This window comes from Berghia stephanieae, chromosome 12, assembly GCF_034508935.2.
Source record: "Berghia stephanieae isolate SIO BIC M18660-M18661 chromosome 12, UCSD_Bste_1.3, whole genome shotgun sequence".
Classification (NCBI taxonomy): Eukaryota; Metazoa; Mollusca; class Gastropoda; order Nudibranchia; family Aeolidiidae; genus Berghia; species Berghia stephanieae.
The window spans coordinates 7,163,547-7,180,531 of NC_088371.1; the positions used below are offsets into that span (position 1 = coordinate 7,163,547).

At 38.8% G+C, this 16,985-nt stretch overlaps 1 protein-coding gene across 2 annotated transcripts in view; it reads left to right on the forward strand.

The window, feature by feature from the left end:
• Nucleotides 1-16,985, forward strand: part of LOC144958269 (uncharacterized) — a 35,309-nt gene that overhangs the window by 10,667 nt on the left and 7,657 nt on the right. For both annotated transcript variants that reach the window (XM_078890131.1, XM_078890130.1), the window contains exons 5-10: nt 3,762-3,817; nt 6,643-6,682; nt 9,276-9,382; nt 9,564-9,661; nt 12,184-12,280; nt 15,732-15,791. In XM_078890131.1, the coding sequence (XP_078746257.1) occupies nt 3,762-3,817; nt 6,643-6,682; nt 9,276-9,382; nt 9,564-9,661; nt 12,184-12,280; nt 15,732-15,791 (458 nt within the window). The remainder of the gene's footprint in view (nt 1-3,761; nt 3,818-6,642; nt 6,683-9,275; nt 9,383-9,563; nt 9,662-12,183; nt 12,281-15,731; nt 15,792-16,985) is intronic.

Consider the following 16,985-nt stretch of genomic DNA (forward strand, 5'->3'; position numbering starts at 1 on the left):
CGAACGTTGTTATTTCACTTATAACTGGGTAAAGAAGGGTGATGTCAAAAAGCTGGTTTAAATCTCATTGAATGTGTAATATCACTTTTCCTGACGACTTGTGTAATTGATATTCTGGTTTCATAGTGATGGCATCTTATTTTCTAGTCTAACTATATGCTGGTCGTCAATAAAGATCATCCATCCTCGCTCTTTTAGGTCCTGTATGTAATCCTAAAAATCTGTCTATACACCCTGCTACTAAAATAGTTATGCCACCTTAATGATTCAATATGTAACCTATTAATCATTAGTCCTATGAAGGAATCGTTACAGTTACATATACACTTTCAAGGAGTTTGGGACCGGAGAAGTAGACGGTATTACGTCACGCACGGCTCCTCTGCCCCTTGGACTGATCTATGGTCGTAATACCATTACACCATTCATTATTAGTCCTATGAAGGACTGGTTACATACACACTTTCAAGGAGTTTGGAGCCGGAAAGTAAAATGTGTGTTGTAAAAGTGATACTAGGCTGCTGGAAGCTGTGGGCTGTGAAAAGTAATAAACAAAAATGAATATAACAGCTTCAAAAAATAACCAAATATTAAAACACGGATCGTTTCGGACTCAAAACTATTCTTCAGCCAACAACAACAACAATAAAAACATAAATACATTACTAAATTCCAGATAGACCAGAGAGATAATTGGTAGTTAAATTATCTCTGTCGTCTATCTGGAATTTAGTAATGTATTTATGTCTTTATTGTTTATTGTTGTTGGCTGAAGAAGGGGTTTGAGCCCGAAACGTTCCGTGTTTGGTATTTTGTTCCATTTTGAAGCTGTTAGTCTATATTAAATTTTGTTTATTATTTTTTCTGCCCCTTGTACTGATCTGTGGTCGTGACATCATTACACTATAGAGATTTCCCGATACTAGAGGAGCCTAAATGAGCCTATGAGATGGAGAGAAAAGAAATAAAGTAATTAACTGTGACTCATATATAATAAGGGAACAACACAAAACAAACAACGTTTCGGCCATTGGCCTTCGTCAGAGGACAAAAAATTAAAACACAAAAATTTAAGGGTACCAAAAAAAAAAAATGACATTTTGTCAACCACTCTCTCCCCCAATTATCCCCCCTCCCTCTCCTTTCTTTCGCGCCTCTTCTTGCATCCACATCAAACACCCTCTCCATAGATTTATAATGTTTCCACATTTGACAACATATCATTTTTTTATTTGTTGGTAACCTTACATTTTTTGTGTTTTGTTCTTTGTCCCCTGACGATGGTCAAGGTCCGAAACGTTGTTTGTTCTATGTTGTTCCTTTAAATATAAATAACAATTAAATACAATTCCCGTTATTCATCCCATAGGGGGAATTTGTCTCTAGGGTCTATTCCAAGGGAAGATTGGAATAACCCAGGCGTCAGTCGCAGTGCAGCGCCGCAAATTGAGCTAGGGCGAGGTGACTTGCTCAAGGCCACACAGTGCAGCGGCGGGTGATCGAACTCGGTACCTGTCGGGTACGAAGCAAAGACTGTACCGCTGAGCCACGCTGCCCCAATGTGTGACACTAACTCACTTTATATTTCTCTCCAAAGTTCCTGATTTAAATTTTTTTTATTTTAGTCCTTCAGAACCATTCGGCCCAGGGACCCGTAGTTTATATAGCATGATACGAACAATAGCAATTGCTTGTTGCCCTTTTGATAGGACGCTAGTCTATCGCAAAGTACTTTCCGCCAGATCTAAAGACCCAGCTACCCAATTACTGCTGAGTCGACAAGGCGGGGGGGGGGGGGGGGGGGGTCAGACAAAAAAATCTCGACTGTACCCGTGATCGATCTTGGTCCCTTTGCGTGTGAAGTGAGTGCTCTACCAACTGAGCTATCGAGACCCCCGATTACTCGACAGTTGGGATTCTTTTATTTGTTTTATTTCAGATTTTCTATTTTTGTTTATAAATTCGAAGATTGTTTTGATGTGACCATTAAAAACAAAGAAAACAAGCCCTCATTTCCATCCAAAAGGACACATAAATTATCATGTCTCTACTTCCCCTCTTCCGCTTAAAAACTCATTGAAAGTGTGTAACTAGTCCACAGGATAATGTGCATTAACAATGAATGTATTAAAAATGAATCATAAGGTGGCATATATATATTTTAAGTAGCAGGGTGTATGGGCAGATTCTTAGAATTCGAGTCCCGATCATAGCTTGTCGCTCCAACACCGAACCCACTCCACAGCATTTGGGGAGGAGACTCTTTTATGTCATGGTCAGTGCAGCTGGGCCCGTCTTGGCATTCTCAAGGATATGCTCCATCGTCTGTTCTGGGCATCCGCATGTGCACAAGCTAGTCTCAGCAAGCCCCCATTTTTTCATGCTTCCAGATGTTCTCCCGAGTTTTGTCCGTGCTCTGTTCAGTGTTACCCATTCTGAACTTTAAAAGAGCGAAGACGGGTGATTTTTATTGAGAACTTCGGAGCCCGTGAACCCGGAGCTTATCCCGTTTTCTATAGCGTGACACAATAGCAATGGCTTGATAGGATGCTACTCTATCGCAAAGCACTTTCCGCCAACTCTAACAGACTGAGCAACCCATTCACTGCTGGGTGTACTGGTGGTTAGAAAAAATCCCGACTGCACTAGTAGTAGTAGTAGTAGTAGTAGTAGTAGTAGTAGTAGTAGTAGTAGTAGTAGTAGTAGTAGTAGTAGTAGTAGTAGTGGTCATAGTAGTAGTAGTAGTAGTAGTAGTAGTAGTAGTAGTAGTAGTAGTAGTAGTAGTAGTGGTCATAGTAGTAGTAGTAGTAGTAGTAGTAGTAGTAGTAGTATAGTAGTAGTAGTAGTAGTAGTAGTAGTAGTAGTAGTGGTCATAGTAGTAGTAGTAGTAGTAGTAGTAGTAGTAGTAGTAGTAGTAGTAGTAGTAGTAGTAGTAGTAGTAGTAGTAGTGGTCATAGTAGTAGTAGTAGTAGTAGTAGTAGTAGTAGTAGTAGTAGTAGTAGTAGTAGTAGTAGTAGTAGTAGTGGTATAGTAGTAGTAGTAGTAGTAGTAGTAGTAGTAGTAGTAGTAGTATGTAGTAGTAGTAGTAGTATAGTAGTATAGTAGTAGTAGTAGTAGTAGTAGTAGTAGTAGTAGTAGTAGTAGTAGTATAGTAGTAGTAGTAGTGTATAGTAGTAGTAGTAGTAGTAGTAGTAGTAGTAGTAGTAGTAGTAGTAGTAGTAAGCCTCGCAGTCTGAATGACGCTTGATGAGAATTGTGTGATTCAGTCATAGTCGATAAGTATAGCTGCTCTCTCCATCCATATTGTCAATTGTTTCCATTGGTCACGGTCCTGGGCCAGAGTTTTGAGGCTGTCAAGATCTTGTTGTGACTTTAGTACGGAGGACACTGCAATAGTTCTTTAGTTCTTCAGGGATTAATTCGGCCTCATCTGAATCCAGAAATTTCTGATATGAAGAGAGATCCTGGTTCAGGGTAGTTACTAATGATGTTGTTGATCTCCCTACATCTTTGTTGCCATGAAGGAAATATTCTGTCATTGCAGTTTGGGCTGGAATGTTATCTTTACGACGTAAGATGTGACCAAATAGCCGCCATCGCTGTTCTTTTATTATTGTACACAGGCGTTGGACCCTGGTCTTTACATAGAGATCAGTATTTGTAATTGTCTCTGGCGAATAGATTCCGATTACGCGACGTAATTGTTTATGATGGATGAATCGGAACTTTTTAAGTTCTTTTTTCCCCCAATTCCATACCAGGTGACCACAGTCCTCTCAGTTGTAAACGATGTAGCAGATACTGTATGACCAAAATTGTGAGTACACCATTCTGTTTGTTCCTTTGTAGAAGAAATACGAGGGGACACACAGCAAGAGTAACCATCCCAACATCAAAAACAGACGCCCACATGTATTCGTTTTTCCCTTCCACTGCCCGACTATGGAATAGCCTCCCAGCTGAAGTGGCTGAAAACGGTTGCCAACATGCCTTCACGCGATTGCTCGAGTTCACAACGTGACTTTTTAAATCTAGATATGTGGTTTTTTTTTTGTTTTTTTTTTTTTTAAATTAGTATTATGTGCAGAGTTTTAGCAAGTTTAAAATGTAAAACCCTACAAAATGTGGAGTGATCCTCGACAATATTGGAGGTTTCCACAAGACGAAGAAGAAGAGGAAGTAGTCTTTCAAAGCCATTGGGCCCATTCCGGTTTCTATAGCGTGAAACGGACAGTAGCAATTGCTTCCATCCTTTGGATAGGACGCTAGTCTATCGCAAAGTACTTTCCGCCAAAGATAACAGACCCAGCTATCATTGCTGGGTGGACAGGGGGGGGGGGGGGTCAGAAAACAATCTCGACTGCACACGGGATCGATCTCGATCCCTTTGGGTGTGAAACGAGTGCTCTACTAATTGAGCTATCGGGACCCCTTGTACCTTTGTCAGTCTGATCATTCGGTAGATACATGTTTCCTAGAATGCTATTTATTCCATAGAGTGTCCCAGAATACGCGCACCATGTAGATTCTTATGATGATACAATTGAAGAGCGGTTTTTCAAAACTCCCGACATCCGTTTTTTTTTAAAACCCATTTTGAAATATTTAGGTATATTTCCCTTATAATTTCTCATTCGGTCTATTATATTATCATATTATTTAAACTTCAAATTCACAAAAATCATGGGAATTTCTTGTGTCTATTGATGTTTAAAATATAATTTACATTAAAAAATTTTCTCATGGATGGAAAATCTCAAAAAGTAGAAAAATCGACGTAACGAGTTTTGGAAAACCAGCCTTCAAGTGCCTAACAATTTTATAAATAATCATTATAGACGCTCAAATAGTTCTCCCACTGCATTGATACATGTGCGGCTATCTGGTCTTGTGGTACGACACACTCGCTTTCGGATCGGAAGGTCCTGGGTTTGAACTTCGCTCGACGCATAGTTGAGTCCTTGGAAAAGAGTCTTCTTTTTCATTTTCTGTCACCGTACTTAGGTGTAAAATGAGTACCTGGTGGCCGTTTACAGCGTGGTCTCTGTCCGAGAAAAATGGTATTATCGGCTAACAGGCGTCATGCTACGTCCTACATGTTAAGTGTATCTATTGGCTATGGACCCCTTGTAAAGCGCTTTGAGCACGTTTAGTGGATATTGCCCTATATAAAAAAAAAACTCGTTTTTTTTTTAGAATTCTACAGTGTGTTACAGAAGTCGCCCAACATGTATATTCTTGTGATAATACGACATATGAATAATCAAAACAGATGCTCAAATAGGCTTCAACAGTCGTGACGTCACGTCCCTCGTAATGACGCATAGTAACTTAGTAACTGGTTCTAAACTATCGAAACAATGGCGGGCGCCCTTATTAAATAATACTTCACCAACGAGCATAAAATTGTATCCAGAGGAGAAAAACATTATAAATCTGATCATGTTTTGACTTTTATACATTCTGATCACATGACATGTGAAAAAGTTCTAGCTAGCATGAAAAATAAAAAAGTATCGATTTTTTTTGTTTAGAACCAAGCTGCTCGTTGCTAGGCGGACGTGACATCAGTCTATTGAATCCAATTGTCCCCCCCCCCCCTCTGCATTGATACATGCATCAGTTCTCTTTATAAAACTTGTTTCTTGGAAACGCTTCATCAAAAGGCAGACTGTAATATAGATAGTATGCGCTTGGCTAAGAAGCTCACATGACATCCGGAAGTGTAAAGGACCAACACACAAAACATGAACGTTTATAGTCTTTATAATACAGTTTAGTGAGAATTACTCAAAGACCCGAGTGACGTCATATTCCTTCTATATATAGATAGAATAAAGTTGACGTCACTCAGGTCTTTGTTATTGTTTTTTGCCACCCATGTTTATGAGTGATTCTCACTAATCTGTATTAACCAGACTATAAACGTTTAAGGTTACACATAGTTTTGTGTTTTGGTCCGTTATGCTTCCGGATGGCAATATTGTGAGCGTCTAAGCCAAGCGCATACTATCTATAGAGCGGTATGTTACCCAATTTTTTCCAAACACAAAAACCAAATTTAACTCTTTCTTAAACCGTTAATTTTTCACTCATCTCGAACATTAAAGAAACCCAACAAATTATTATTACATTAGGGGGGCAGCGTGACCCAGCTTTGTACCCAAACGGTACCGAGTTCGACTACACGCCTCGTTGTGTGGCCTTAACTCTCTCCTTACCAGCCATTTTCAGGATTTTCCCCAAAACTTCCCACCCAACTAACACAAAAATAGATTTTTTTTGTCATTCAAACTCAATAGCAGTAAGTTCTTGCGATAAATAAATTCAGTAGCAAAACATGCTCTACATACACTGTTCAATTTCTTTAAATTTTATGATGTACAAGACGTCACTTTGCCATTTGTTATTGCTTTTAGACAGCCTTTTTGGTGATTAGATCACACATAATTCTGTTTATAATTGATACATTATATCCGGATGGCGGGTGTTGTGAGTATTTTATCTAAACGCATCGCATCAATCAATTTATATATATATACTATGTATATAGTATTTTTTTATATTTTTTTTTAAATTATTTTTTTTTTTAATTTTAAAAGAAAAAAAAACATTTTCCTATATTTTTTTGTCCTATTCCAGACTTTTCCAGCATCCAGCCAATCTCAGTCCAGTGGAGCAGGTACGTCATCAAGATTTGTTACCTATCGTCTCGAAGCGTAGTCATCGTTAACATATAGCCTGACACAAGGACCCACTAGAACTTATAGTTTGACGTCATTTTTAAGGCTTGTGCAGCGTCTAGTGAGTTGTCGTTAGTAGAGCTCAAGCAAAAAAAAAGTGATTCAATTGGTTGAACTATTGAATACAACTCACGATTTGTTTTCTTTTGTGGCCAAAGACTTGTCTTTTGACATCATTTTTGGTCAGTGTCAGGTTATAGATAGAATGCGCTTGGCCAAGGAGTTCACAACATTGCCATCCGGAAGTATAACGGACCAACACACAAACTCTGTGTAACCATGAACTTTTATAGTCTGGTTAATACAGTTTAGTGAGAACAACTCAGAAACGCGGATGGCAAAAACAATAACAAAGGCCTGAGTGACGTCATCTGCATACTATCTATAAGTTAACGATGGCTACGCTCGAAATGGTAATATTATTATATCGGGACGAATGGGACCCCTGAAAAGTGAAATGTAGAATAGGATTCAATAGTCGTACCGTCACTCCTTCATAAGGACGCAACACTGGCTCTAAAATATCGGAACAACGGCGGACGCCCGTATGAAATATTTCTCCGGCGAGCATAAAAACGTATCCAGAGGGAAAAAAAACCACAAATTTGATCATGTTTTGACTTTTACACATTCTGATCACAAGACATATGAAAAGTTCTAGCCAGCTTGAAGAATTAAAAAGTAATGATTTTCTTTGTTTAGAACCAAGATGGCCGCCGTTGCCGGGCGACGTGACATCAGACTATTGAATCCAATTGAAATGATAAGAAAAGAAAATGGTAGATTAGGACCCTCTTGTCCATCCCGCATTCCTTGTGTTGCTGGGTCTGTTGGAATTGGCGGAAAGTTCTTTGATAATGGAGAGGCTGTGGATGGGAACAATAATAATAATAATAATAATAATAATAATAATAATAATAATAATAATAATAATAATAATAAATAATAATAATAATAATAAATAATAATTGAGCTTTATATAGCGCAATATCCACTAAATGTGCTCAAAGCGCTTTACAAGGGGTCCCTGGTCAACAGCAACATTTAACATGTTGGACGGGACACGACGCCTGTTAGGCGATATTACAATTTTTCGGACAAGGACAACGCTGTTAACGGCCAGGTACTCATTTTACACCTGAGTTAGGTGAGAGAATGTGAGTAAAGAGTCTTTTCCAATGACTCAACTATGCGCCGAAGGCGAGGCTCGAACCCAGGACCTTCCGACTCGAAAGCGAGTGTCATACCACAAGATCACATAGCCGCACAATGGGCGTTTCGGACTCTTTCGTTAGTAGTATTACGATCCCAGGCTTCAGGCAACCCCCCCCCCCCCACCGCTCTATACTTTGCTATAGATAGAATGCGCTTGGCCAAGGAGTTCACAACATTGCCATCCGGAAGTATAACGGACCAACACACAAACTCTGTGTAACCATGAACGTTTATAGTCAGGTTAATACAGTTTAGTGAGAACAACTCACAAACGCGGATGGCAAAAACAATAACAAAGGCCTGAGTGACGTCATCTTCGAACTATCTATAGATTGCTGTCTTATCCAAAGGCCGACAACAAATTGCTATTGATCGTTTAGCGCTATAGAAACCGATATAAACTAGAGCTCCACGGGGAATATGGATCTAACAGATTACTTGTTTTTGATAGATAAGCTATTTTTAGTAACGTCTTGGCTATGGTGAAAAAAGAACTACTAAATGTGCTCAAAATGCTTTACACGATGTCCCAAGACACATGACACCTAGTTTGTAGGACGATACGTGACGTCCCTAGGGCGATATTACATTTTTTCCCCCACAGAGACAACGGTATTGTAGGCTAGGTTCTCATTCTACACCTGGGTATATTGAGTTAGAGAGAGTAAAGATCCTTTTTAAGGAGTCAACTCGACTCAGATATATACATAATGGCATCAAATTTGGTCTTGCAATAGGCTTCGTGACGTTACTTCCCTTGTAATGACGCATAGTAACTTACTAACTGGTTCTAAACTATCGGAATAATGGTGGACGTCTTTATGAAATACTTCTTCGACGAGCATAAAAGTGTATCCAGAGATGAAAAACATTATAAATCTGACCATGTTTTTATTTTTATAGGTTCTGATCACATGACATGGGAAAAAGTTCTAGCCAGCATGAAGAATAAAAAGTACAGATTTTCTTTGTTTAGAACCAAGCTGCTGGTTGCTGGGCGGACGTGACATCAGACTTTTGAATCCAATTCCTCTCGTTACTGCGTCAACATATTTTGTGATAAATGTTCACAAACGATGAGGTTGACTAATTCGTCTGCTTTGCAAATATTGATGGTTGTTGTGGTATTATGGCCAAGGTTGTTGTTGTTGTTGTTCTTGTTTTTGTTGTTGTGATTGTTGATGTAGTAGTTGTAGTAGTTGTTGTTGTTGTTGCTTTTATTGATGTTGCTGTTGTTTTGCTTTGGTTTTTTTTCCTGTCAACTCACCATAACGTCACTGAACAGGTTAATCACGCGTCATTTTCTCCTCTTTTCAGGATACAATTGCCCCGAGAAGTCGAAATCGGCCCTTTCTCCAGGGGAGAGAGTGAAAAATGTCTCCCTCTTTGATAAGCCAATCAGTGTCGCTCCTACAGACAAAGCTGTAAGTTAATCATGTCAATTATGAATAACGCTGATTTTACTTAACTCTTTGTTATTGATTCAAGATCCCCTTATCCCCCCCCCCCCCTTCCCAGTCACTAAAAATGACGAAAAGTTAATCGTTTCTGTTAATGATGAAAATACGACTCAGCATGTTTTTTACAAACCCCTCCTCATTTCAGTTGGAAACCTTCTCAAAAGCGTGCGACGCCAAGACGATAGCAGACGCCATTAAAAAGGTGGAGGCTTGGAAAGAGGACTCGACGCCCATCAATCTGAAGTACGTCATTCTTTTATTGTCACCCAACCACTCCAAACGGTATTACAGTACTCGCTAGATTATAGCACGCTCTCGGGGGAAGCCAAAAAGCGTGCTAGAATCCGAGCGTGCCGAAATCCGATGCCCGTGGGATAAAAACTTATATGTGACCCTTCGTCTCGAAACGGTATTATGTCGGAATGAATTGGACCCGGAAAAGTGACTTTAGAATTAAATTGATAGTAAATACCAATTTTTGAGCTTTTGCATTGTAAGAAATTGTCTTCATTCTGCATTATAACAAATCGAAACAAACCCCAAGTGTCATGTTTTTGTCAATAAATTCATTTTTTTGCCCCCAAGTCATCCCGACATAATACCGTTTAGAGACGGGAGTCACATATGATAAAATACGGTCACCCAGCTCCAGACTCCAGAGTGTCGTATTGCAGAGCGTGCTAGAATCCGACGAGTATTGTATGTCGGAACCATTTATGTTGTGAAATAGGAGAGTTGTGCCGACATTTTTTTTGGTTGTCAATGGAGCCGGAGTTTATCCCGGTTTCTGTTGCGTGGAACGGACAATAAAGAAAACCCCAAAAAAACTTGAGATTTTTATATAGCGCTATTTCCACTAAACTTGCTCAAAGAGTTTTACAAGAGGTCCCTAGCCAACAACAACACCAAGCATGCAGGACTACAACTACTTCTACTACAACTACTTCTACTAATACTACCACAACAATGACGACTTCTACTACTACTACTACTACTACTACTACTACTACTACTACTACTACTACTACTACTACTACTACTACTACTACTACTACTACTGCTACTACTACTACTACTACTACTACTACTACTACTACTACTACTACTACTACCATTACCACCACCACCACCACCACCACTACTACTACTACTACTACTACTACTACTACTACTACTACTACTACTACTACTACTACTACTACTACTACTACTACTACTACTACTACTACTACTACTACTACCACCACCACCACCACCACCACCACCACAACTACTACTACTACTACTACTACTACTACTACTACTACTACTACTACTACTACTACTACTACTACTACTACTACTACCATTACCACCACCACCACCACCACCACCACCACCACCACCACCACTACTACTACTTCTTTACCATCGTCTCCAGTCAGATAAATACAATAGTGTTGTTCGATCTCGAGACATCATCAAAAGCGGCCAGTCAGATCCATCATAAACCCATTTTTACAGTTGACAAAAAAAGACAGATTCCGCAGTGTAAACATCAAAAGCAAAATTGTTAAAAGACCAAAGTTTGAGTCTTGAACAATATATTTTATTTCAAACTCAAACTGGATCATTAATGTAGCGCAATATCCATTAACTCACTCAATCCTAGAGAGTTTTGCTACTTTTCAGAATTGGAAAAAGAAATGTATTAAACATGAGCATGTACATATATAGTTTTATTCAACTCCCACTACCATGTAAAAACTAAAGTCATTAGCTTTGATATTACTCCTATAATTTGTCTGAGAAAAATGTAATAAATGGGCATGGGGTAAAAGTAACCCGGGTAAATTACGGATATAGTCGGTGTTAGGGTTTAATGAGTTAACCCTCTCCTTACCACCTATTGGAAAATCGTCACATTTGTTACGATGCAACCGTCATCTTTCTCATCCAGATTTCATTTCTTTTTGCTACAGCTATAAAAACTTGACATTCTGTAATAGAGCTCATAATGTCGAACAATATTATGTATAGAAACTGCTTGTTGCTTTCCTGTTTGAGTATGAAATATCTGTTTTTGTGTTGGGTGGGTTTGAAGTTTTGGGCACAATTCTGATAATGGCTGGTAAGCAGAGGGTTAAATGTGCTCAAAGCGCATTACAACGTGTCCCTGGCCAACAGTGACACTTAATATGTAGGGCGAGACGTGACTCCAGTTAGGCGATATTAATTTTTCTTTTTGGACACGGACAACGCTGTTTATCGGCCAAGTATTCATGTTACGCTTGAATACAGTGAGAAAATGAGATTAAAGGGCCTTTTCCAAGGACTCAACTATGCGCTTCTCAGAGCTTGATTCGAACTGTGGACGGTTATTATTATTATTATTATTATTATTATTATTTATATTATTATTATTATTATTATTATTATTATATTTATTATTATTATTATTATTATTATTATTTATTATTATTATTATTATTATTATTATTATTATTATCATATATATATCTATCTATCATCATCATCATCATCTCATCATCATCATCATCATCATCATCATCATCGTCATCATCATCATCATCATCATCGTCATCATCATCATCATCGTCATCATCATCATCATCATCATCATCATCATCATCATCATCATCATCATCATCGTCATCATCATCATCATCATAATTATCATTATCATCATCATCATCATCATCATCATCATCATAATTATCATTATCATCATCATTGTATTAAAGAGCTTCCTATTACGTCAACAGCCTAGTCGGGGCAGCTTCCAAGGAACGTTTCTTGACCAGGGATACAAGAACAAAAGACTGGATTCAACTCAAAGTACTCAGGGAGGGAGACACCATCGTAAGTTTAAAGTCGTCTCGGGTTTGAAGAATTTTGGAGCCTTTGTGTACTTAACTCTTGGGTCCTTGATTTAATTTCTCCATGGGTCTCATCTTTTAATTTGGTGGAATTTTGTGATCAGTGTCAGGCTATGAGTTTATAGATAGTATGCGCTTGCTAAGAAGCTCATAACATTGCCATCCGGAAGTATAACGGACGGAACAACACACAAAACTGTGTGTATCCATGAGCGTTTATAGTCAGTGAGTTTTACTCATAAACGCAGATGGCAAAAAAACATAACAAAGACCTGAGTGACGTCATCTTTGAACTATGTATAAAGGCTACCGTCAGACCGTAGCCATCGTTAACTTATAGATAGAATGCGCTTGGCCAAGGAGTTCACAACATTGCCATCCGGAAGTATAACGGACCAACACACAAACTCTGTGTAACCATGAACTTTTATAGTTTGGTTAATACAGTTTAGTGAGAACAACTCACAAACGCGGATGGCAAAAACAATAACAAAGGCCTGAGTGACATCATCTTCGAACTATCTATAGTCTGGATAATACAGTTTAGTGAGAATTATTCATAAACGTAGATGGCCAAAAAAAAATTTTTTTTTAAAATAACAAAGACCCGAGTAACGTCAACTTCGTTCTATCTATAGCCTGGCACGAAAACCCTCTTGGACTTATAATTTGACTCCATATTTTAGTTTTGTGCACCGTCTAGTGAGTTGTCGTTAGTAGTGCTCAAGGAAACAAGTAATTCCATTGGTTGAACTATTGAATACAACTCACGATTTCTTTTTCTTTTGCGGCCAAAGACTTGTCTTAAGGCGTCATTTTTTGGTCAGTGTCAGGCGATACGTTCACGACGGCTCCGGTCAGACAGAGGAAGTCCGTGGCCTTCTAATCTCATCATCAACTGACACGGAACAAAAAAAATATACGTTAAACCACAATTCCAGACCACCAGAAGAAAACAAATCATGAGTTGTATTAACTAGTTCAACCAATGGAATCATTAATTTCCTTGAGCACAACTAACGACAACTCGCTTGGTGTTGTGCACTGACCAATAAATGACGTCTTGGTGTCGGGCTATAGATAGTTCGAAGATGATGTCACTCGTGTCTTTGTTATTGTTTTTTGCCATCCGCGTTTATGAGTAATGCTCACTGAACTGTATTAACCTGACTATAAACGTTCATGGATACACACAGTTTGTGTGTTGGTCCGTTATACTTCCGGATGGCAATGTTATGAGCTTCTTAGCCAAGCATACTATCTATAGATAGAATGAAGTTGACTTCACTCGGGTCTTTGTTATTGTTTTTTGCCACCCGCGTTTATGAGTATTCTCACTGTACAGTATTAACCAGACCATAAACGTTTAAGGTCATACATAGCTTTGTGTGTTGGTTCATATATTTCCGGATGGCAATGTTGTGCGCTTCTTAGCCAAGCGCATACTATCTATTGAAAGAACGAAGTTGACGTCGCTCAGGCCTTTGTTATTTTAATTTTATTTTGTTTCTTTGCCATCCATGTTTATGAGTAATTCTCACTAAACTATATTGACCAAATGTTCAAGGTTACAAATAGTTTTGTGTGTTGGTCCGTTATATTTCCGGATGGCAATGCTGTGAGTGTCTTAGCCAAGTGCACAGCATCTATGTAAGTTTACGAAGGTTACGGTCAGACGCTATGCGTAGGCCATTGTCACAACCTCGATCTGGTCCAGCTGTTTGACTCTCTCTTTCGGATCAGAAAGGGTCCCAGGTTCGAGTCCCACTCCTTGGTAAAGGCTCTTTACTCAAATTCCATAATCGTACTCAGGTGTAAAATGAGTACCCGGCCTGATACAGCGTTGTCTCTGTCGACAATAAAAACCAGTGACATCCGCTTACAGGCGTATGATGTGTCCTACACGTGAATTGCTCTTGGCGAGGGGGCCCATGTAAAGCGCTTTGATCCCACTTATGAATTTGAAGGATGACGTTTTTTTTCTTAACAAACTCATTTTGGCCAGAAAAATCAGCATTCAAGTTGGATTCAGTAGTCTGATGTCACGCCGCGCGGCAACGGCGGCCATCTTGGTTCTAAACAAAGAAAATCTTTACTTTTTATTCTTCATGCTGGCTAGAACTTTTCATATGCCTTGTGATCAGAATGTGTTAAAGTCAAAACATGATCAAATTTATGGGGGTTTTTCCCTCTGGATACGCTTTTATGCTCGCCGGAGAAATATTTCATACGACGTCCGCCATTGTTCCGATAGTTTAGAGCCAGTGTTACTAAGTTACCACGTGTCATTAGGAAGGAAGTGACGTTACGACTGTTGAAGAGTATTAACAAGTGTGATCAAATCCCCATGCAAAAGACCCCTAAAAACACATAACTAAAACAAGAGAATCGTTTTTCATGGTTTTGAGTTTTTATTGATAGATTTTTTTTTTCATTTATTATAATTTATTTGTTAATTGATCAATTAATTTTTTTCTTTATTTATATATTCCTCCATTTATTCATTAATCTATTTATCTATCTCCTTATTTATCTATTTATCTATTTATTTGGGGGCGGAGTGGCCGAGTGGTTAAGGCATTGCACTCTGACCCGGAAGGTCCCGGGTTCGAGCCCCTCTTCAGGCACTTTCGTTTTTTTCCTTGGGCAAGATTATTAACCCCCAATTTGCTCACTTTGGACAACATGGGTGATTCCTGTTGACATCAGACATCTTGTTTGATGATTTATCTACATTCCTTCATCGGGATCTTATGATGTCGTGGCGGAAGGGTGTAATTTTTATTCATTTATTTATTTTAATTTTTTAAACCAAACTGAAACTGTACCGTACTCTTGTAAAACCGGTACTTCTGTATAACTGCGGCACTTAGGCGTTGACAAAATCCGAAGAAGAACATCTGGATGCCTTCCATCGCACACAGCTAAGAAGGGTACTGGACATCAAATACCCAAAAAAGATCTCAAATGAATCACTCTATAAGATCACAAAAGAAAGACCAATCTCCCTTGACATTTTACAACAACGATGGCAACTTTTCGGTCACATACTACGCAGGGACAAAAACATACCAGCTAACCAAGCCATGTCGGGATACTTCCAAAAACACGGGAACCTTTTCAGAGGAAGACCGATCACAACACTCCCTGTGATCCTAAACAAAAACCTCACAACACTTGGACAAAGCATTAGTCCCATAACGGCAGGGGACCTTGAAAATCTGAGAACCCTAGCAGAGGACCGGCAATATTGGAGACACCTCACACAGGAAATACTGGAAACAGCCAAGGCGACCCGATCTTTCGGTCGAGACGCGAAAGGCATCTAAGTGAAGTCAAGTAAGTCAAAATTAATTTATTTATTTGTTTATTTATTTATTCGTTTATATATGAATGTATTTATCTATTTTAATAATAATTTATTCCAAATGCAGGGCCTGGAGAGTCTGGACCTTGGTGATTCCTTGAGTAAATCAACCGCCAAATTTGACGTGGTTAGTCATTGAACATACAAACAAGAATATTTATGTCATACATTTTATCATGGGAGCGATCTATAGATAGTATGCAGATGACGTCACTCAGGCCTGTGTTATTGTTTTTGCCATCCGCGTTTGTGAGTTGTTCTCACTAAACTGTATTAACCAGACTATAAAAGTTCATGGTCACACAGAATTTGTGTCTTGGTCCGTTATACTTCCGGATGGCAATGTTGTGAACTCCTTGGCCAAGCGCATTCTATCTATATTCATGTTTTCGTTCAACCGAGTCATCACTCACATAATTTGTTGCTGTCCAACTATTGGATATTTCTTAACAAATGTAAATACGCTGCTTTGTTTTTTACAAATGTTATAAACATATCCATGTGTCAAACTGAATCAAATACCAATCGTGATGAAAGGTATTTAAAAGGCTGTGAACACTTTTCACTAAGTGGGTCACTTTGAGCACATTTTGCAATGTGACCAATGACCTCGAGCACATGGAAAGTTAATATAGATCATGCCCATTCCGGGTTGCTCAGAAAATAACCTGTCCCTTATTTGGAGGCCTTCATCTTCTATATTATCGGATTTAAAACTTTGAAATAGGAATCAATAGTCTGATGTCACGTCCGCCCAGCAACTAGCAGTTTGATTTCTAAACAAAGAAAATCGGTACTTTTTATACTTCATGCCGGCTAGAACTTTTTCACATGCCATGTGATCAAAATGTATAAAAAAGTCAAAACATGATCAGATTTATAATGCTTTTCTCATCTGGACACACTTTTATGCTCGTCGCCATTGTTCCGATTGTTGGAACCAGTTACTAAATTACTATGCGTCATTACGAGGGAAGTGACGTCACAACTGTTGAAGCCTATTCTCATGGGGAAAAAATCGACTGCACCCAGGATCGATCTCCGTCCCTTTGAGTGTGAAGCGAGTGCTCTACCAACTGAGCTATCAGGGGTTAATGTTGGATATCAAATATCAGAACAAATAAAGTACAAAATTGCATAGAAGTGTGACGTCACTTCCTCTATTTTTCCCTTTCCAAACTCCGTGGAAGTGTGTATGTATGTAACACGCCCATCGGCCGGAGGGCTAATAGCGAATCGGTTACATAATATTGAATCATAAGGTGGCAGAACTATTTTAGAAGCAGGATGTATGGGCAGATGATTAGGATTACGGGACGTA